We start from the raw sequence: 21,769 nt of genomic DNA on the forward strand, positions 1-21,769 counted from the left end.
TAAAAAAAATAAAATCGACAAAGATAATTTTGGAAAAAATCATAAAAAAAAAAACAATCATAAAAAAATCAAAACAAAGAAAACCATGTAGAAAAATATTGTGGCAATCCACAATATTTTGTAAAAAAAGCTACAGTTGTAATTCTCAACCAGCTTAATATCAAAAAAAATAAAATTGACAAAGATAATTTTGAAAAAAAAAATCATAACAAAAAAATTCTTTGTGGGGAAACACTATAGCAATCCACTGTATTTTAAAGAAAAAAACTACAAAACTAAATTCCCAACCATTCAATATTAAAAAAATAAAATCAATAAAGATAATTTTAGAAAAAATCATAAAAAAAAACACGAAAAGAATCCATCTAGAAAAACATTGTAGCAATCCACAGTGTTTTGTGAGGAAAACTAAAGTACAAAACTAAAACTAAATTCCCAACCATTCAATATTAAAAAAATAAAATCAATAAAGATAATTTTAGAAAAAATCATAAAAAAAAAACACGAAAAGAATCCATCTAGAAAAACATTGTAGCAATCCACAGTGTTTTGTGAGGAAAAACTAAAGTTGTAATTCTCAACTAGCTTAATATCAAAAGAATAAAATCAATAAAGATAATTTTGAAAAAAATCATTACAAAAAAAAAACTATATGAGAAAACATTGTAGCAATCTGCAGTATTTTAAAGAAAAAAAATCTACAAAATTAAATTCTCAATTAACTCAATATTAAAAATATAAAATCAACAAAGATAATTTTTTAAAAAATCATAAAACAAAACCATATGAGAAAATATTATAGTAATTTACAGTGTTTTTTTTAGAAAAACATACAAAGCTAAATTTTCAACTAGTTCAATATAAAAAAAAATTCAATAAAAAATATTTTAAAAAATAATATTATCATAAAAAAAAAACCAAGAATTGAAACTAAAGCAATCTACAATAATAATCAAGTACAATTGCTTCGTCACCCGAACCAAGAAGTCCTTAGATATGTTTGTACTTTCCTTTTAGAGTTTTGTTAATATAACTGAAGCGTAATTTACTTTTTATAAAAAATGATTTTAATGGCTGAACTGTTGAGATTGCCGACAACATATTTCAGATATTTATGTCTGAACTGTTCATATTGCCGACAGCAAACAGACTAATCTCGGTTTTTTTTTTTTTGTTGTTGATTTATATTATTACCTATAAAATCACAGGTTGTTTTTTGGAGGAGCTATTAAATCATACTAGAGTTTTCCTTTTCCTTTTCTTATATTTATTTTTTTGCATTGTTATTAATTATTTTTTAAAAAAATATATCAATATAATTTTTTTTATTTTTTAAAATTTATTTGTACTATTAACACACTAAACCAATATTAAAATATTTAAAAAATAATATTTACAAACTTTTTTTTTTTTTCGCAATGACTATAACACACTGTTCACTGCAAAAACGATCAGCAAAACAATCAGTTTACAAAAACGATGGTATCTATCTATGGTGAGGTTATCCCCAGCCGAAAAACTCCTCTAAACAAGCAGCAAAAAGATTAAAGGAAAACACGTGTCCTTTCACTATACATCAAAACGACACGTCTCCATATAGAAGCAACACGTAGCACTCGCCCTCCATGACCCAATCAGATCAGCCTCCAGCCCATGATGTCCTCCAAACTTCTCTATAAAAATCATTCACAAACTCCTCAAAACAGATGTGACATTGAAAGCCCACTCACTAATTTCAACCATAGAAGCCGTCTTCTTCGTTAATTTCCCTTTTGCACTCCATTGCTAGCCTCACAATTCTCGAAAAGTCTCTTGTTTTTCCTTCGTAACAGACGCTTTGTGTTGTTTTTATCTTGTTGGGGGCAGTTAATTGCGATAAATAATATGACTCGTGGAGTTGGCTTTCCGATATGTGTCCAATGCGGCACAACCAGCAACCCTTGCCGGTGCAAGGTGGTAGGTCCGACTCTAGGGTTCTTGGCGTTTGTGGTCGCCGGCGTGGTGGAATGGCCAGTAGGGGCAGTTGTTTTTCTCTTTAAACGCATGAAGGGTAGGAGGATCATGGCCCATCCTGCCACTGTCGTCTACCCCCGAGTCACGCATGCAATCCCTATCTAATGGTTACTTTGGACGAGGGTTTCTGTGGCTGGTGTTGCTTGCTTTACTTGATTTGGGTTTCTGTTAAATTTTATATATCCATGGAAGAAAGAAGATGTAATTTAGATGCGTTCTGGTTTTCTTTGTTGTTGTATTGTGATCGGAAACTAAAATAAATGACACTGTCTAACTTGCTTTTACGGATTGGTGTTGCTTACTTGCCTTGCTTCCCGTTTGGGAACGTCTTATTAAAAATTTTAATTTTTTTTTGTGTTTTGGATTTTTTTTGAGGTGGTGATTTAAAAAATAATATTTTTTTTATTTTAATATATTTTAATTTTAAAATTATTTTAAAAAATAAATATAATTAAAATAAAAAAAATGATTTCTATTCTACATACAAAAGAAGTACTCTTTTCTTTATCCTTATCCAGTTATTCTTATCTTTTCTTACATCCTTATCCTTCTGGTGAGCTAGAAGAATAAATTATATTATTATATAAATAGGAGAATAAATTAGGGCCTAGGAGAATAAAGTCTTGTACTGGTATCCTTATCTTTCTGAACTATAAAGTCTTGTCCTCATATCCTTATCTTTTTTAAGAATAAAATTTTGTACTAAAATTAAATGTTTTTTTATACAAATTAAATTCTTAATAATTATAGAGATCAATTATTTATAAACGGAAAATAAAGAGAAACAAAATGAATTTTTTATATGAAATTTAAATTTATTATCTATTTTTCTTGTGTTTTTCGTTCTGATTTTTTATTTTTTATTTTTACTCTTTTTTTAAAAAAGTAATTTGATATTAATTTAGATTTGAAAGAGTGTAATAAAGTAAAACAAAAGTTTGAGTATCAAAATAAAATTGTTTAAAAAATACTATTTCAATCGACGTATCGTTAATAGCATTGAAATCGCCTCACAACTTTGTTTGTTTATAATAGATTCCTTTAATTTGCTTAAAACTCTAAAAGAAAAAAGGTTCACTTTAATAAGGTGAAACAACGTTATAAGTGAGTTGGACCAAATTTTTATTTTAAAATAGAAAAAAAAAAATATATAAGTGAGTTCGACCAAATTTTTATTTTTTTAAAAAAAATTGAAAGACAAAAAAAACTCAAAATATATTCTTATTTAATTATATGATAGCAAAAGAATTAAGAAAAAAAAAGTTGATTAAAAGTGAAATATTTTTAATTTAATTATATGATAAAAAAAATTAAAAAAAAAAACTTAAAATAAAATAAAATTTAGCAAATCCGAACCTGCAAGGCCAAATTTAAGTTTGTAGCGTGCTTTTTAACTGGTTTGGCGAGGTTCGAACCTATGATTTAAGTTTGAAGAGCGATGCGCTAACCAATTGAGCTATATATAGAGATGCGGCATGTTTTATTAAATACATGTAGATAAATATTTATTTGTTCATGTGAACGACTAAACTGATTTTTTTATTAATTCTCAAAAGCGCAGGGAATAACCGGAAGTAACGAGCTTTAAAACACTCCCTTCGTAGGTGAAAAGAAAAGGAAACATCCCTTTTAGTTTACTCTTTTCAAAGAATGGAAATACCAAAGAAAAATAAATTTTACACTTTTGAAGGGATCAATAAGCACTTTTTTTTCTCTTTTTTTTTTTTTCCCATCGATTTGCCTGCAAATTAATAAAGTAGATTACTAGGTAAATCTTGAAGAAAATGTATCCATGCTTCTTGTGAAATATGCAAATAATGAACGAAGAATCAAACAAATGCAAGTATATTGCTTATATTCATCTTGGCACTGAAGATGATGATTTAGATAATTTTACACTCTGTGTAATTGAATAGTCGAAGGACGAACTCTATAAACACCACAACCAGCTGGGTGCATTTTGATTTCCCAATCCATTCCTTAATTGAATTAAGTAAACTAATAGTGAATTTTGTGTTAAATTTTGGTTTTTTTTTATTTTTTTTTATTACTGTGGATCCTGAGTCAGCTTACTTACACCTCGATTAATCCTCACAAGCCATGGAATTAACAATAATGTAAGACTCCTAATGACCCTGAGTTTTGCGAGACTCAAACTGGTGAATTTTTAAGGAGCAAATCTAAAATCTGAGTACCACTTGATAAATTTGGCATTTTTAATTGTGTTTTCTAAGGATGATAACAAATATATATATATAAAGGATGGAATTTAAAGTTAAAAAAAAAAAAAAAGCGAAAAAAGAAAAAAAGTTTACCGGAAAAACAAGAAAAATAAAGTAAAGTTAAGCAAAAAGGCAATGAACCATATTCTGAACCTGGGAGGCCAAAGTTTGAGTTTTTAGTGTTATTTCTTAACCGGTAAGATACACAGGAAAAATATATAAGAAGAGTCACACACACTAACCAGTTGAGCTATAGAATAAAGATATTAAATAAATATTTAACTTTTAATTGTTTATTTGTTTATATAAATAGTTAAACCAACTTTTTTTTTTAAATTTTCAAAAGAGTGGGAAGTAACTAACTATAAAACACCCCTCTCCCTTCTTCGGGGAAACAAAAAAAAAAAAGAATAACGGTGGTTGTGCATAACTGCTATTGAAATAACATGTATAAAAATAACTAAAATATCATGAAGAACCAATTGTCCAAGATAAGATTTAAGATTTAATAGCTTAGAGAATAAGTCGATGTGACATGGAAAAAAAGAAGAAGGAAAAGATAAAATGAGTCATTGAGAATATATTATAATTTTATTTTTGACACTTCCAATATTAAAAAGAAATTTTGATGAAATAATTCTAATTATACATTAAAATATCATTAAATATAATGATAATTGATTAGAGGTTTTGTTCAAGATTAATTTAGAATTAATTACAACCTTATTTAATATTTTTTAAAATATGATTAAAATCATTAAGATCTTTTTAACAATATGAGCATTTAAAAAAATAAATCACTAGTTTATTTTTTTTGGTTTATTTTTTCCTTTAATTTTTTTTTTTTTATTTCCTGTCACGTCATCTTATCTACTCTGTATTTTTTAAATAATAAATTATCTTTTGACTATAAGAATTTTATAAGATTTTAAGTTGAATTTTGTTAATATTAATTAATTTGCAAATGGCATGTTTTTTGAAACATGATTAAAAAAACAGAGTCGGAAATCAATGAAAGCCATTGTTTTGATACACGCTTGAATTTGAGCAATGGTTGAGCAGGCATTCGAAGAAGAATCTCAGTCGGAATATCTTGGTTACTGCCAATTGTTTCGGCTGAAGATGACCGAGATTTCACCTCACCGGCGCTCATATCTCCCATAAATTTAAACAAGACTGAGATTTTATGACAAATTACTCAGCCAATGTTGGAGCAGATTCTGCCTTTACCTGATATTTCAGAAGTAAAAAAAGACCTCCATCAAAGGATTGTGTAGTAATCAGACCCCAAATCGATTAGACAAACGGAAAAAACCACATAATGAAACGGAAAAGAAAATCCCATATTTTTCCAGAGAGAAACTAACTTTCATCATCTGAGATTTTCACCGGGAAACTCTGTAGGACATCAGAAGTTGAGGATTTTCAACAGACAAGATGAAAAACCTTTCTCTTCTCCTTCTGAAACCCAGCAAATCGTCTTCAAGCTCTCAGGTTCTTGGAGTCTCCACCCTATTCCTCTGAAGATAGAAATCACGATGGTGCTGGTGTGTTGTGCTCAGGCTGTGTCTGCTAATATAGTATTTCGAGAATGTTGTTGCAAGTGCCAGTGCTATAATTCTTGCTACTGTCGAAAGAGGGGGCCAAGAAAATCTGGATTTTGGATTGAGATAACTGGAAAATAAGTGCCGGTACAAGAATTCCTTGTACTTCTTGACTATGTACATTATTATTAATGTTAAATTGCTAATGTTGCTCTCTATATAAAGTTATATATGATAACTATTCATTATTTAAAAGATAATAGTTCTTTCTTTTTCTTTTTTTATATTTACTCTCCTTGATAAGCAAAGACGTTCGTACTATGCATTTTGATTCTAGTAATTAAAGTGGTCTCACAAGGTTTTCGATTCTACCACCCTGCAAGCAGATTTGGTGGGTCCTTAAGTCTAAGGATGTGTGTTGTTTTTTTTTTTTTTTTTTTTTGGCCCTGTTTTCATGAGAAATTGAGATTACAAATGGAAATGAACGGAAAAAAAAAATAGGAAAAGGAAAATTAGTTTCGACTACGTTATTTTACAAGTAAAATTTAAAAAATATCATGGTCTAAGAAAAAGAAAGAAGATGGTATTGTGATGTGGATACTATTTTTTTTTTAATTTTCTTGAAATAATTATTTTATTATTATTTATTATTGGGATTTTCTTTTAAAGATTTGTTTAGCTTAGAAGTACTAATAACAAGTTGACTTCTGTTGCCCATGTAACTTTCTTCATTATTTTTTTGCATAATTGTGTTATTTCCTTCATTGTTACATGATGCAGTTTGGTTAAATAAATATAATTTAACTTTTAATTTTACGGTTAAATTAATTAGTAAAAAAAATTAAAAGTCATATTTTGTAGAGAATTAAAATTTTATAATAATTAGGTATCGAGAATTTCTTCAAATAAGGTCTAGATTTTAAAAGTCTTCCTAATGAATTAGGATTTTATAATGTTTCAAGTCCTGGAATTTATTGTACAAGAATGTGAGTGCACTTGTCGCTTTTGGTGTGGGAAAATTACATTGAAAATAAAGAACAATGTAATCGGACTAGTTCTTGATCAAAGCTTGATCGAAACTAATTCCCCGTAATCCTGGACAAATTTGATTTCTACCTTCATCATTAGCAAAGATTTGGGCTTGACATTGTTTGTGTTTGCATTTTAAAAAAATTTAAATTTTTTTTATTTAAATTAATATTTTTTTTTATATTTTCAAATCATTTTAATATGTTGATGTTAAAAATAATTTTTTAAAAATAAAAAAAAATATTATTTTAATACATTTTCAAATAAAAAATACTATAAAAAATAACCACAATCATACTTCTCGTTCGTTGATCAATATGCATACACTACTTTTTATAACTAACACAGGCAAATTCTAAAAAAATAGAAATAAAAAGAAAGAATCATAAGAAATTTTTATTTTTAATTCTCGATCACAGATAATTATGGTGAGTCGATCAGCTATAAAATTAGACTTAAAAAATCTCTTGAAAAAATTGAATAAAACATTATAAATTTTTTTATAAAACAAGTTCTTCAACATGTTCATATAATCAATATTTTTCTTGAACTTGGAGTTATTCATATAATCCAAATACATACTTGCTTATAAAAATACATTAAATCCAATTCTTCCTTCAAATGCAAAACAAGCAAAGGTAAATCCAAAATTGCTACCATTCAAAACTATTCTTTAGTAAAATATCAATACGGCTTCAAACCATTATGCACGGCCCAAGTCAATGGTGAGGTCAATACGAACTTGTGTAAAACGGCAGAGCCACTTGGCTCTTCACCCAATCAAATAATGACATGTTATCTCCATCGTGAAACAGAACTGCCACGTCATCACACGGCTTGACGAGATGTTGACTTATCGGGTCCTCTTTCGTAATTTTAAATTGTTAAGGTTTATCCTATAAGTGGTGCATGGCATTTACTGGTGGTATGCAAATTAAGCTTTGATCCTCAACATCTCCTCTCCTTCTCCTTCTCTGTTTTCTTCGTCCCTCTGATTTCCATGGCGAGGCCTCTGTTAGCCATGCAAAACCTTTCATTTCTATCAAATCTCCCAGTCTCCAATTTCATTGCTTTTATAGCAGTTCTTGGTGTATTTTCTCTTGTAACTTTCCTATGTGCTTCTCATCACAAAGCAAGAAAATCACAGAGACAAGGAGACGATGAGGAAAGTGTAATTATTTCACATTCAAGTGAGAAAAGGCTTCTTTCGAAGATAAATAGTGATATTAGGGAAAAGGCTCATTCGATGGTGAAGATGATGTCTTGGAGGAGGCTGGAGCAAGATGAGGACTGTGATGATGGAAGAGAAGAGATTTGGAGGAGGTCAATCGCCATGGGAGAGAGGTGCAGGCCACTGGATTTTTCAGGCAAAATTATGTATGATTGTGAAGGAAATCTTATTCCTGATCATTCAACTCAAAAATGAAGAGGTTTTTTTTCAAAAGAACAGATTTTTATTTTTTTTATTTTTGCGGGGGAGGTTAATTTTCAGAAATGTAAAAAAGTTGTGCAAAAACAAGGAATTAAAGTGAACGGAGGTCTAGCTCTCTTCATGATGTAATATGCTTCAATGACATTTCTCTTGACCCTATCTAGCTTGTGTGTTGACTTCATATCATATAGCTAGAACTTATTCATAATTATCGTTAACAAATTAAATAATTTCTTAATGTTTTAGTATTTTTTCAGTTATTTAGATTTTTTAATCTTGTTGTCTCATTCAATCCTCAACATGCTTGAGAGGGAATATTCTCATTTTCGTTTTTCTCTGGCCATCAAAACTCCTCTTAAATAACATTTAAGGGAATCATTTATGTTTTTGTTTATATATAAAAGGATTCAAGGGGGCGATCAGGAATAAGGAATTAGAAAGATTCGGTATGTTTAGAAGTGCAGTGAGTTGTTTTTTATAATTTTTTTTAAATTTTTTAAAATAATATTTTTTAAAAAAAAAAATATTTTTAACATTAGTATATTAAAATGTATAAAACATTTTAAAAATTAAATTTTAGAAAAATCTAGCCGCACGAGGGTTTCATGACTTTCAAGGTCTCACTTTTTCTTCCTTTTTCATATGTAATTGAAAGTGTTGTGATTGCGGTTGTTTTTCATTCAAAAAAAATAAGCTAATAATTTTTTTTTATTTTTTTAAATTTATTTTTGAGATCAGCACATTAAAATAATTTGAAAACATCAAAAATATATTAATTCAAAAAAAAATTAAATTTTTTTTAAAAACACTTTTGAAACGCAATTACGCTTCTCGTACACGGTTGGCCAAGTGGATTGGACTGATGGGCCTGCTATTTTCTTTCTCAAATCTTTCCTTTTCGATGGGCTACCAACCTTCAATCGGAAACTTGGGCTTGGTTTGGGCCCTAGGATGGCTCGGTTGACAGAGCCCTAGGGTTTAGTTGGGCTTCGATTTAACCTCTCCTTTTCTTTTTCTCCACTTTAGTTGGGCTAAAAGGTAAAAAGTTCAGAGTTTGGCTAAATAGAGGAGGGTTACGTTTAGCAGGTGTACGTAGAGAGTTTAGTCGGCGAAGAAGGCTCGCTTGGTCTACATGGAGAGGGTCAAGTCGGGGAGAAGAGGGTTCGGTTGGGTTGGAAGAGGAGGGTTCATTTTTGTCACATTAGTTACATACTAAACATGACAAATTTTGATACAGAGAGCTAGTGGATAGATTTTTTATTTTATTTAATGCTCCTATATAACTCTAACAATTATTTTTTTTATTAGTAAACATATATACTTTCCTAAAGCTTAAATAGGTTGACTATATACTAGGAGGATACGAAGAGTGGACAGATTTTAGAAAAATATTAAATTTCATTTATTAATCCAACTCCAACTCCAACTATTTAATGTTTTATTAGTAAACTTATACTTACCAAAAAAAATATTCTAAGGTTAATTTGTTTGGCTATTTACTAGGACGAGATGGATAGTTAGACGTTTTAGCCAAGATATTACTTTCGCATAACTAATAAACAACTTTTAGTAACCTTAATTAAGGCCAAAATGTAAAAAATAAAAAAAAAAAATTCTTATTTTCATAAAAAATTGAGTTTTGTGATTTTTTTCAAAGGTGTGATCTCAATTTCATTATCCAGATTTATAAGTTTGAAAGATTAATCCTAGTTGACATCAATATTTTTATTTAGATTTTTTTAAAATCAATTTCCATTTTTAGTTTTAAAAATAAAGATGCTATATAAAAATCTTAGGTAGTTATTGTCTCTATAAAAAAATAAATATGTTTTAAGAGGCTCATGGCCCATTTTATTTCTTAGTCAAGATCCTCCAACTATCAAACTCATCTTTTTCCTCTCAGCATAAATGGTTAAAACAACTGGCTATCACTTTAACTTTTCAAAAGTTAGTTCTTTACTTATATAAATGACAAACTACTTTCAATGATATTGAAAAACATCTTTTTCAATATTTCAAAAAGCAAATCACTTGCTTTAATTTTTTTTTAAAGAAAACAATATTGTTTTGCTTTATATATAGGGACTCTGTAAAAGACACAAACACTTATTCTCTTGTAACATATTCAAATTTTTTTATAACCTTTTATATAACCATCATTTATTATATAAAAAAATCGTATTTTTTGGATTTGAATCTCTACAACCAATAGTTCTTGTATTAGTTTCAATATAAATTTAAGTAAGGTTCCTTTAAATCTTACTTTTAATATATCTTCTATTTTAATTATGTTTAAATTTCTGCAAACTTAAGTATGCTCTGTATTTGTTAGAGGATCATATCATTATTAGACTTGCCTCTTCATTCATATCATAAATTTGTATTTTTATGTTCTATTTTTTAAAAAATATATATCAGCTAACCTATAACTAGATTTTAAGATCACTCTAAGGTATAACAATACCAGATTTATTTATGTATTGATGTTATTAAAATTTTATGTTTTATATTTTGTTTTAAAAAACAAGCATATCAGTTGGAAATCTAAGGTGTAACAGCACCACAAATTTATTTATGTATTCATTTTATTGAAAATTTAAGTTTTATATTCTGTTTTAAAAACAAGTATATCTGCTGGAATTTAGGCAAGTTATACTTCTCAATTTTATGTCTGTTTTGCATACATGCAATCAAAGTGGCTAAAGATGTCTGTTTTGCAAACATAATTAATGTCACGGGTCTCTTCTCATGGGATTCTGTTGGTTGTTCGATTCACAAGACATACCTAATTTTGAAACTCTAATCAAAACGAAAGCAAAATGTATCCAACTTTTGACCCGTATTCCACTTAGTGTATCTAATAGAGAATTCTGTCTTTTGACTTCAGAATTTCGAGGAAAAGTGATGCTGAATTTGTCTTATAAATTCAACCTGTGGGACGTTGGTCTTGTATGTCATGATGTCCTTATAGCTGGTCTAAGAATACCATGAGCATCTAAAACAAAAATGAAAAATATATATTGTTAAAAACTCTCGATTTTCTTAATTGAGCCCCCCCCGTTTGAAATTAGTTATCTGTCAATTTCATGCCCATTTACACCACTGCAAGTTCTGATTGGTTTAACTCCATTCATATAAGTTTGCATCTGCAATCTATATGAGGTTCCTGGTTTGGAATTTGGATCCAAGACCATTTATGATATCATGTTTTAATTAGTATTTCGTTATTTATTGTTTGTTCTTATAGAAAAGTAGAAGGTAGGGTTGACATTGCAGCAAGATTAGAAACTGTAAACGTTATTCTGGTATAGTTTCAAGTTTCAGGGACTTAAGTAGAACATTTTACAAAGTAAAGAAGGAAGGTAAGCTTTATGCAGCAAGTCTCATATTAGCCCAGCTCAGGAGATTGATCACCCTGCCGGGAAACAACAGTGTCCTAAGGTCTGTCCTCGTAGAGATGGGAAATTTTCTTGAAAGAAAATCTTAAACTGAGCTATAACCACACCCTAGACGTACGTGCATTGGGATGCACAACTATTACAGCAAATCCATGCCTAAATTCTGGCTATTTATAATTGCAAAAGGAGATGACGACGACGAAGTATGTACAGTGATCGTCGCTAATGACAGTCTGCGGCTAAAATGAAGAGGAACTTCTTGGAAGCGCACCATGTCACCCTCCACGCTTTAAACTAGTTAATTTGCTAGTGAGAGGCAACAGCTAAACGGATTTCCCCCTCTTCTGGAACAAAACTCACTCGTTTCTGCACATGATCAAACCAAAAATGTCAATACATAGTGTCCGAAATTCATAAAAAATTATGTATGGTTTCTGTTAGGGCAACTAGGGCATAATAAATGACGGATATGTAGCTTTCAAACCATCAATTCGAAGAGAGGGAACCAGAAAAGAGTGACTAATTACTAATTAATGTCAACAAATGCACACATGACTATAAATATACCAAACAAGGATCAACAACCTACACTATCCATGGTAGTTGGAACAGCCATGAAATTAATTAGAAGGTTAACTATGAGTCTATGACCCTACAGGAGCAGGCTTAAGGTGCTTTTAATTTTTTATTATCATTTATTTGATAGATCCTTGAAATCTGCCACTGGTTTGCCTTGAATGGGTCCGCTCTCTCTGGTGACTATAGCTTTTAAGGGTGATGATGTTCGGTAGCATGTCATCTCTATGTTCGTTGTCCGCTACCCTTCTTTCTCCTAGATTATAAATTTAGTGTATATAAGAAAGAATCACACATAAACTATAAGCAGTATTCATCAAAGATGACCACTGATATTCTAATTTCAGAGTTTTCATTTTCCTTTTCTTTTGTTTTCTTCCGTTCACTTCTAATTGCCGGTGTCAATTGGGGGCACTTTTCTGAGAAGCTGGATTTCAAGAAACATTATCAACGTTAAATGTCATTTCTTTGGTTTTGAAAAACTTGAGTGAATTTTAGCGTATATCCTAAATTAAAATGTTCGGAAGAGATGAATAATCATGCACTTTGTAGCTCAATTATTGAATAAGAAAAACCCCCTTTTAAAGTCTAGAAAGAAAAATGAAGAAAAAATGGAAGGAAATTAATATACATATACATATATATATATATGTGTGTGTGTGTGTGTGTGTGTGTGTGTGTGTTCCTTGTGAATCATAGGTCGACAAGATCACAATTATCCAAGTTGTTTTGTTGGAATAAAGATTTAATTTAAAAATATACTGTCTCTAAATATTGCTCTGCATTCTCCCAAAACTAATTAATTCAAAGCCGTATAAAAAACAATCAGCTTTAATTCACAGATGTAATCATAAGTGCGATTTCTGTAGCAAATCTGCCTAGCAACTACAAAATTTAGATGTAATTACAAGAGATTCACATTATCAATAGCACCAAAGCAAAGGCAATGCACAGGCATCACATGAAAATTAATTAAATTAAGAAACAACTAACACACACCTTAGTTGTCTTGAAACTCTCCGTAATGCTACCAAGCTCCGGCTGCCATTGCACGTGCCGGTTGTGATCATGCTCACCATTAGCCTCACCGGAATTGTCCATGTAAAGATCAATAATCTTCTCAGCCACCTCTACTTCATCTTTGCTCTCCTCCACCAATTTCTGCACCTGTGCCTTAGGCAGCCTCACCTTTACCCGAACCGAGTTAGGCCCGTCGGACGTTTGACCCGACGATGATCTAACCATCGGAATGTCAGAAACTGATCTCCGAGACAACATCAGGCACTCTAGCCGATCCTTGGCACTCATATGTATGCCTGACCGAACCCTCCTGGTATTCCTAGGATCTTTCTCCTCAGGAAACTTTGGCAACTCTACTAAGAAATAAATCTTCTTCGCCTTCAATTCCTGCTGAGGCTCCAATGGTTTAGCTCGAATTCCAAAATGCTTGACAGCTTCGGAATCCAATAACACATGCCCTGGATAATCCTTAACTACATCGCTGGCTCTTGCTGGAGTCTTTAGCTTGAATGTTTCACCATTGATCTTCATCACCTTTGCTTTCTTCCCTCTTCCTAGATTGTTTCCCATCTCTGGCTGTAAAATGTGTTACTATCACAAAGTGCTACGTCCGTGATAATATATATATGCCTAGTCTAAAGATGTTAAAAAACAACTTGATGCTATGGTTAGTAACAGTAAGTTTGAAAATTCGGCGAGGTGTGAATCTGTGGAAATTCTCTCTATATAGAAAAGTCAAAATAAGCATGTGAAACTGGAGTGGGAAAACTCAAAACCATCACGACTAAGTTTTGATTTATGGAGAGAAATAGAAAAGAATGATTGGGTTATTACTCCGTTAAGGAAATGTTATTACCACTTATTTTTTGGTTAATTTTCTGATAAAAAATTTAATATTGCTATATTTATAAGTAAAACATTAGGATTTTTTTTTCCTTTCATTCATATGGCCTGCAATCGCTCTGCAATCCACACCAACCATAGACAATGATTTAAAAAAAAATAATAGAATAGTAAATTAAAAGTTTTAATAGAATAATACAATCTAATAAAAATTTGGTGAAATAGCATATTTTTATCTTGTTGTATTTTTGAAATACAACATTTAAATATATTGTTGTTTTGAAGGGCGAGACCTACCAACCAATCAGCCAATTGGATATAGTTATATAACCAATCAATCATTTTATATAAAAACTATAATTTTATGAATTTTTTTAAAAAATATTTTTTATGAGTAAAAATATACATATTTACCCAATTTGTAGATTCAAAAATAGACTCTAATTAAAGTGTTAAAAAGTTATTATTCATATAGTAGTTCTCACAAGTGATTCCAAGCAGTCAGATGTGAATCTATTATAACTAGATGAAGATTTTCCTCAAATAGATCACATGGATGGCATAATAGATATATTTATAAACTAATGAGACAGGTTTATAGCCAAGAGAAAGTTTAGTCATATCAGACTAAAATGAATGCTAAAAAACCTATTATTTTTTATTCGATTGTTAAATCACGCTCAGATTTTTATAAGAGTTTTGTAGGTTATTTCTCTCATAGTAGTCATAAAATTACTACTCCGACCATTAATTTTTTAAATTTTAAAAATCCCAGTTCAATACCCTTGTTTGGATGGTTTTGGTAATTTTCTAATTTTTTTTTATGAATGGATTGATCAATTAATCCTAAATTTTAATGAATACAATAATTATAAACTACCATATGAATTAAAATGTTTTCACAGTTTCAGAGGGTATTTGGGAGTGTGGTAGCGGTTGTTTTTCAAATAGTTTTTCGTGCCGAAAAAGCATGCAAATAATGTTTTTTCATTTTTTAAAAATTATTTTTGATATCAATACATCAAAACGATCCAAAAAGTACAAACTACACTCAATTTTAACAAAAAAATAAAAAATTTTGAAATTTTTCAAAAAACAAGTTCAATCTTAATGCCAAACACCCTCCCAATCTGAACATACACTAAATGTGCTTGGAAACTTTACATTCAACTTACTTTGCCTTCGCTTTTTATTTGTTTTTTTTATAGTAATTGCCTAATTTACCCCTAATAAATGGAGTAACCGAAGCCTCCAGAGATGTTACAATCAACTTTATGAGAAGCCCATCAAGCGAAGGTGACGAGAAGGCAAGATTCCTTTCCCATCTTGTCATTCACAAAGCGAAACATCGCGGGGATAAACTTACTTGGACGCCTTCAGAAAAAACTGGATACGTACAAAAGTAGACCGGCTTACGTCACATTAGATGTCAACAACGATGTCCTGTCGGCCTGCCACTCCGTTCTTATCACTTTCAGGTCAACAGAAAGTACGTCAAACCGGTACAGGATCTCCCGTAAGCCGGCGAACAGCGCTCGGCCACAATATTCAACCGTGCTTGGATAAATTAGCTTCATCATCATTCGGTGAAAACGATATATAATTGTATTTTTCTTAATTACTAGAAATTTCAAAACGAAGTGACTGCGAATGAAAATGATTTTTTATATCTAAATTACTCTTCTCAAAAAAAAAAAAAACTCATCTCAAGCTTCCCTGATCAGCTCTACAGGTCATAATAATAATCCTTTAACTTATTCAAGTTGGATTTTAATTCAAACCGTATTTTTTATTAAAATAAAAATAAAATAATATTATTTTAACTAAAAAATTAATTCATTAACTTGTCGGGTTGGTCTATCCAACCCATAAATTTAATTCGGGTCAAATCCTTGTCCAGGTTAGACCATTGGCTAATTATTATGAATATTTGGAAAATGAACGTGAACTGAGAAAATTATGGAAATTTACTTGATAGGTCAAAACTTGGAATCCAAGCCAGATCTAGTGGACGAGCTACGCTTCTAACTCTCCTTATAAGGCGCCGCTGATTAAGCATGAGAAGGCCCATCATATGACAACGATCAAAAAGTTTATCCTTTGTGGATATATATATATATATATATATATCATTTTTTATGTAAAAGATAAAAATATTTAATTTACAACAAGTGCGGATCATATAATTAATATGTATCTATTCTTTATATTTATTTTATAATGCTGTAAGTATTTAATAACTGAGTTAGCAGCTATGATCAATAATTTTTAGATAAAACAATATAATATAAACTTGAACTTAATTGTTGTTTTCAATTTTTACAACAGATTCACAGAAAATTTAGGTTGTATTTGGAAACGCGGATCAATTCGTGTTTCTAATAAATTTAATAATTTTTTTTTGTAAAAAATTATTATTATATATATATTATTTTGATATGTTGATTTTTATAAATATAAAAATATTATTTTAATATATTTTAACATAGCAAAATAATTTAACTAAAAAAACCAGATAAACAGCATGTGATATGAATGTAAAACCTGCACCATCACTGGCAAGTAAAATCAACCGGCAGGAGTTGTCAATCCGATGAGGCTGCCAGTTTGCAAATGATACTTTTACGTCGACGCTCTTTATGATAGGTAAACAAAGAAATGAATAAGTCCTGTCATTTCACGGTCCCTCCATCTTTTTGTTTTTTTCTTAAAATTCATAAATCCCATTGACTGAATTATTGTAAAATAAAACTAAATGAATACAGTTTTTTTATTATTATTGGTTAATGTATATTTACCTAGATTTGTTGTCGACAGCAATGTTAGATGAATAATGCTGTTTTCTTTTATCATACAACTTTTTTTTTTTTAATTTTATCCTTATATATTATATTAATAGTATTTTATATGTTGAGATTTTTTTTCCTTTACACATTCTTGTGAATTTAAGGTGTTTGATATATTTTCAAAATCAAATCCAATTTAATGAAATACTATTAATAAAGAAGAAGAACTAAATAAAAAATTAATGTACAAACAATCGAGGCTTTTTATTATTATTTTTTTCTTGAAAAACTTTATTTTAGTCCAAAAATACCTGGTTATGCTTATTTTATTCTCGAGTGTTCAGAGAAAACAGTGAAAGTGCTGGAAAGAGAAGGACAAAAATAGTAGTAGGTTTGTCACATTTCAATTATAAAAAATACGGATTTTAATATCAATAGATTCGTCTCGATAAGAGGAGTATCAATAAAATACTTTGAACTTTTTACTTGTTGGAAGAAGTACATCGTGGCTTGAAAAATTTATTATTCTTCAGGTAAATTATAGATTTTTTAACCATTTAAATGTTGTTTGGAGGATATAAATTAATATAACGAGATTCTTAGGATATCTTTTTATGTTTTTAAGTGAAAAAAATATTGAAAATGAGTTTTGGAGCTCCCAAAACTAAGACTCTGACTTTTAAGCCGCCTCAAAAGGCTGGAATCTTAACCAGCAAACATTGCAATATCTACCAATATAAATGATGCACTTTTTTTTTTATTAAAAAAAAAGACAAAAAACATGTCCTTCACCCTTTAAAAAAAAAAAAAAAAAAAAAACCAAGCACCCATGCCTAGCTTTGTAAGCCCACTATTATGTCTTACCTTCTTTCTATTAGATGAAGCATTCATGTTCAATGTCCTGGGCTCCAGCAACTCAACTCTTTTTTTTTTTTTTTTTTTTAATTTAATGTGGGTGTTTGGGTCTGTTTGCGGGCATCTCGACTAATCCCACGGGCCTTGAAGTTAACGACCATGTGAGCTTCCAGTGGCCATTATATAAGCAACTTCAGGGCTTGAACCTGAGACCACAAAGGAAACAAACCTCTTGGTCCCAAGCTCTTACCATTGACCCACCATTTAGATGGTTAACTCAACTCTTTCTACAGCTTGGTAGTATTTGTTTTCTAAAAAAATATTTTATTTTTTAGATTTTAATTAAAATACACTATGTTAAAAATAATATTTAATTTTTTTCATAGTTTTTAAACAATACAGTGGATTCTTGGAGAGTATAATTAACAATTATTTATTTTAATTATTATATAAATAATATGCAAAAAATTAAAATTAAAATGTGCTTATGAATATTCAATTGAAAACAAAAAAAAAATTATTGTTTTCTTACAAAAAAAAAAAAACCTATATTAAATTGTTTATGGATATACGTATGTCTGGAATTGTGATGCAATGTATTTTTTTCAAATAGTTTTTTTGCTTGAAAAATGTATTTAAATATTTTTTTAAAAAATTTATTTTTAATTTCATAGATACATTAAAAAACACTAAAAAGTATTAATTTAATATTATTTTTAAACTAAAAATGCTTTTAAAAATCACACAAAGACAGAAACAGAACCGACACCAACCATGTATAAAATGAAACAATCCCCGTAAGCTATGGCCTAGAGATTTGAAAAAGGTGAGGTGGGGTGGCGCTCCACGCAAGCCTAGACACAGTCAATGCCCCATATCTCGTGCCTGAGTTGGAATTCTTTCGAAGGTTAGCTAGAACCGACATGTTTGCCCATGTTTCAATACAAAAATTAGCTGAAGAATTTTAATTAAATTGTGCATTCCGAAAAGTAAAATCTAAAATTCAAGGATGTTAAATTTTTTTAACACGATACAAAAAATATAATATAAATTTGAATTATAAAATTAAAAGTAAAATCTTTTAATTAATTATATATTAATAATTTTATTCAAGAAATTAAATTATATTAAAATTTAATAAAGAGAATCGATAACATTATAATCAATGAGTAATCTAAATAAAATAAGAAAGAGATAATGTGAATCAAGAAATTAATAACAAGAATAAATAAAATGTCTCGGAACAAAACTTTTTTAATATAAAAAAAAATTATTAAAAGGAAAAATATAAATAAGAACCTAATAATAATAATAAGTTGATTGTTTCCATCACAACAAGTTCCTAAAGAATAAAACTCTAACTTAAATGGTACTCAAATTCTAGAAGAAAGCATACAATGTAACCCCATGAAACTCAAGTTTTTACAATCTCTCCAAACATTTTCTATATTTTATTTCGATACTTGTCTATATGATGTGAATTGTAACATTATTACATCTTTTTAATAAATACGCGGAAAACATTATAAAAATTGTATGCTATCTTTTGACATAGATTTTTTTTAATAGAAAGAGTTTCTCAAAAAAAAAAAAAAATTTAATCTAATGATGTCAAATATAAGATAAGATTATAGCTAAATGCCCCTTGAAAAAAACAAGATCGGATTTAATAAGATTTTAATGTAATTTATTATTTTAGAATTAAAATTATATATTGAATGATAAAAAATAAAAATATAGACAAGAATAAAAATGGTATAAATTGTTTTGTTTAAATGAGCCTCTTTTTTTAAAAAGAAATTTGCAACTATTGTAAAAAAAAATAATAATAAAATTTTATATATTTTTTAAAAATTTGCACCTATTAAGTGTAGTTTCAAAAGTTAAGTTTAATAAACTCATAAATTCGGTCTAATTTTACTGATTTTAAATGAGTTATATCTAATTTATTAGATTTACGAGTTTTTAATTTAATTTTACATATTAAATATCTATTAACTTGTAAAATTATATAATTTTATAAATCAACTCTTGATTTTAACATCAACTATCTAAATAGCTATGAAATAAGAACACATATGGCATATCGAGTTGGTATTAAACCAGCATATTTAAAATCTAATCCTAGTCTGATTTTAATTAAATCTAGGGAGAATTGTTCTAAACATAAGGCCCACGGTTGCTCAATCCAAATAAGATCAGATTTTGTCTTTTCTAGCTGGTTTTTGGTTACATAACATTGTACTAAGAAACAACCGTGATTAAAGGTAATCAGTTGGGTAAAAAAAGAAAAAAAAAACTATATGTGGGGAATAATAGATAATAACAGGACTTGATGTTTCAACTTTCATGTGCCCTACAAACAGTAATAGATGTCTTAAAAGCTATGCTTCTGTTTTCCATTTTTTTGTTCGTTGATAAAGCATCTCACAGTACAGATCATGGTTTTCCACAGGCCAAGGCCTGGAGATCCCTAATATTTTTTAGAGGTATAGATATAATTATTTTTTTAAAATATTTTTTATTTTGAAATATATTAAAATAATATATTTTTTTATTTTTAAAAAATTATTTTTAAAATTAATATATTAAAACAATTCAAAACATAAAAAAATTAATTTTTAATAAAAAAAAATATTTTTTTAAAAATACAGGTTGCCCACATTTCCAAATGCTTTCATGAAAGCAGTATAGAACTGCATTCCACACAATCTATTTAAAAATTTTAATTTCTTTTTACTTAACATTAATTTTTTTTAATTTTTTTTTAATAAATTTAATGCATTAATATCAAAAATATTTAAAAAAAAAAAACATTATCACACTCCCGATCTCTGCCTTGACGGTTCACTAATTCATGATGTATAGCTTCATCAATGCATCTTCCAGATAAGAATTGAATCCGACATCAGCTTTTAATGTCCGAAAAGGGACATTTAAGCTCGATCCAGTACTCTTAAACAAGTTTCTTGTGAAAAACGACAAAACCAAAGGAGACCTACACTTTACTTTGGCCAGCTGTTGTCATTAAAACCAGAAACAATACCACAGGTTAAAGACAAAAAAATAGTAATAATAAATCTGAATTGATTTGTTAGGCAGTTTATTGATTTTTTTAATTAAAATAATATTTATTTAATTATTTTTTAAAAAATTTAAAAATTGAACTAGATAAACTCTCTTATGACCTATATAGATTGTGATTGCAGTTCAAAATATTTTTTGTTTGGAAATACATTAAAATAAATTTTTTTTAAAAAAATTATTTTTAAAATCAACACATCAAAATAATCTGAAAACATATAAAAAATTAATTTTTAATAAAAAAATTAAAATTTTAAAAAATATGAGATGACCCATATTTTTAAATGGGGCCTTACATGAAACTCAATCCTCAAGTTGGATTTTACAAATATGCTTTGACCACTAGCACTTTGTGGATTTCAAATTTGGCACTTCAATTCATTGCTGTTTCCATTTAGCTTCTATCCTTCTTTTATCTATCAATTAAATTGCATACTAACATAAATCCTCAAACCAAGTCCTAATCCTTGAAGTTTTAATTATGTTATTTTAGCCTCAAAGTTGGATATGTATTAATAATTCCACATTTTTTTCATCCATGAACAATTTTTTTAAGTGCACATGAAAGTTAATACATTGAACTCTTAGGGAATTGTATCTTGAAAATGGAGAAATAGTGGTCATATGTACGAGAAGTCTTTGTTAATACATTGTGTTTGCATATCGGTTGTGAAAGTGATTAATGGGGGAAAATCTCACCTTTTAAGCAAGTTTTTTAGGAGAAGATAGATTCAATATCACCTAATAATAATAATTGGTATGTTAACTCAAGTTTTTTTTTTTATATGTTTTTTTAATCGAGTTTTGGTTTTTTTTATTAGATTCTTCTTTTAAAATTATTTTTTTTTTTATCCCGATCTCATTTCCTGATTTGTGGTTCATCAAGTTAACCCAAGTTAACTAAGGTTTTCTTCTACAATCGTTTTTTATTTTTAATCTTTGACATTAGGTTATTAAATCTTGAACT

At 28.9% G+C, this 21,769-nt stretch overlaps 2 protein-coding genes across 3 annotated transcripts; one reads left to right on the forward strand and one right to left on the reverse strand.

Moving 5' to 3' along the window:
• Positions 1-1,694: 1,694 nt before the first annotated feature.
• LOC118028850 (uncharacterized) lies at positions 1,695-2,297 on the forward strand. The gene has a single exon (XM_035032577.2). The coding sequence runs from the start codon at positions 1,885-1,887 to the stop codon at positions 2,116-2,118; it is 234 nt and encodes a 77-aa protein (XP_034888468.1). The 5' UTR covers positions 1,695-1,884; the 3' UTR covers positions 2,119-2,297.
• A 9,224-nt stretch (positions 2,298-11,521) lies between these two features.
• Positions 11,522-13,902, reverse strand: LOC118028845 (uncharacterized protein At1g66480). 2 transcript variants are annotated; one of them, XM_035032569.2, is made up of 2 exons: positions 13,214-13,857; positions 11,522-12,004 (listed from the first exon to the last, which is right to left on the reverse strand). In XM_035032569.2, exons 1-2 carry the CDS (start codon positions 13,802-13,804, stop codon positions 11,945-11,947), a joined length of 651 nt encoding a protein of 216 aa, XP_034888460.1. In that variant the 5' UTR covers positions 13,805-13,857; the 3' UTR covers positions 11,522-11,944. The 2 variants fall into 2 exon arrangements, with proteins under 2 accessions (XP_034888460.1, XP_034888461.1); XM_035032570.2 differs by lacking the exon at positions 11,522-12,004 and adding an exon at positions 12,169-12,470 and having other exon boundaries at positions 13,214-13,902.
• Positions 13,903-21,769: the final 7,867 nt, after the last annotated feature.

The sequence above is a fragment of the Populus alba genome, chromosome 17, assembly GCF_005239225.2.
Source record: "Populus alba chromosome 17, ASM523922v2, whole genome shotgun sequence".
In the NCBI taxonomy this organism is placed as follows: domain Eukaryota; kingdom Viridiplantae; phylum Streptophyta; class Magnoliopsida; order Malpighiales; family Salicaceae; genus Populus; species Populus alba.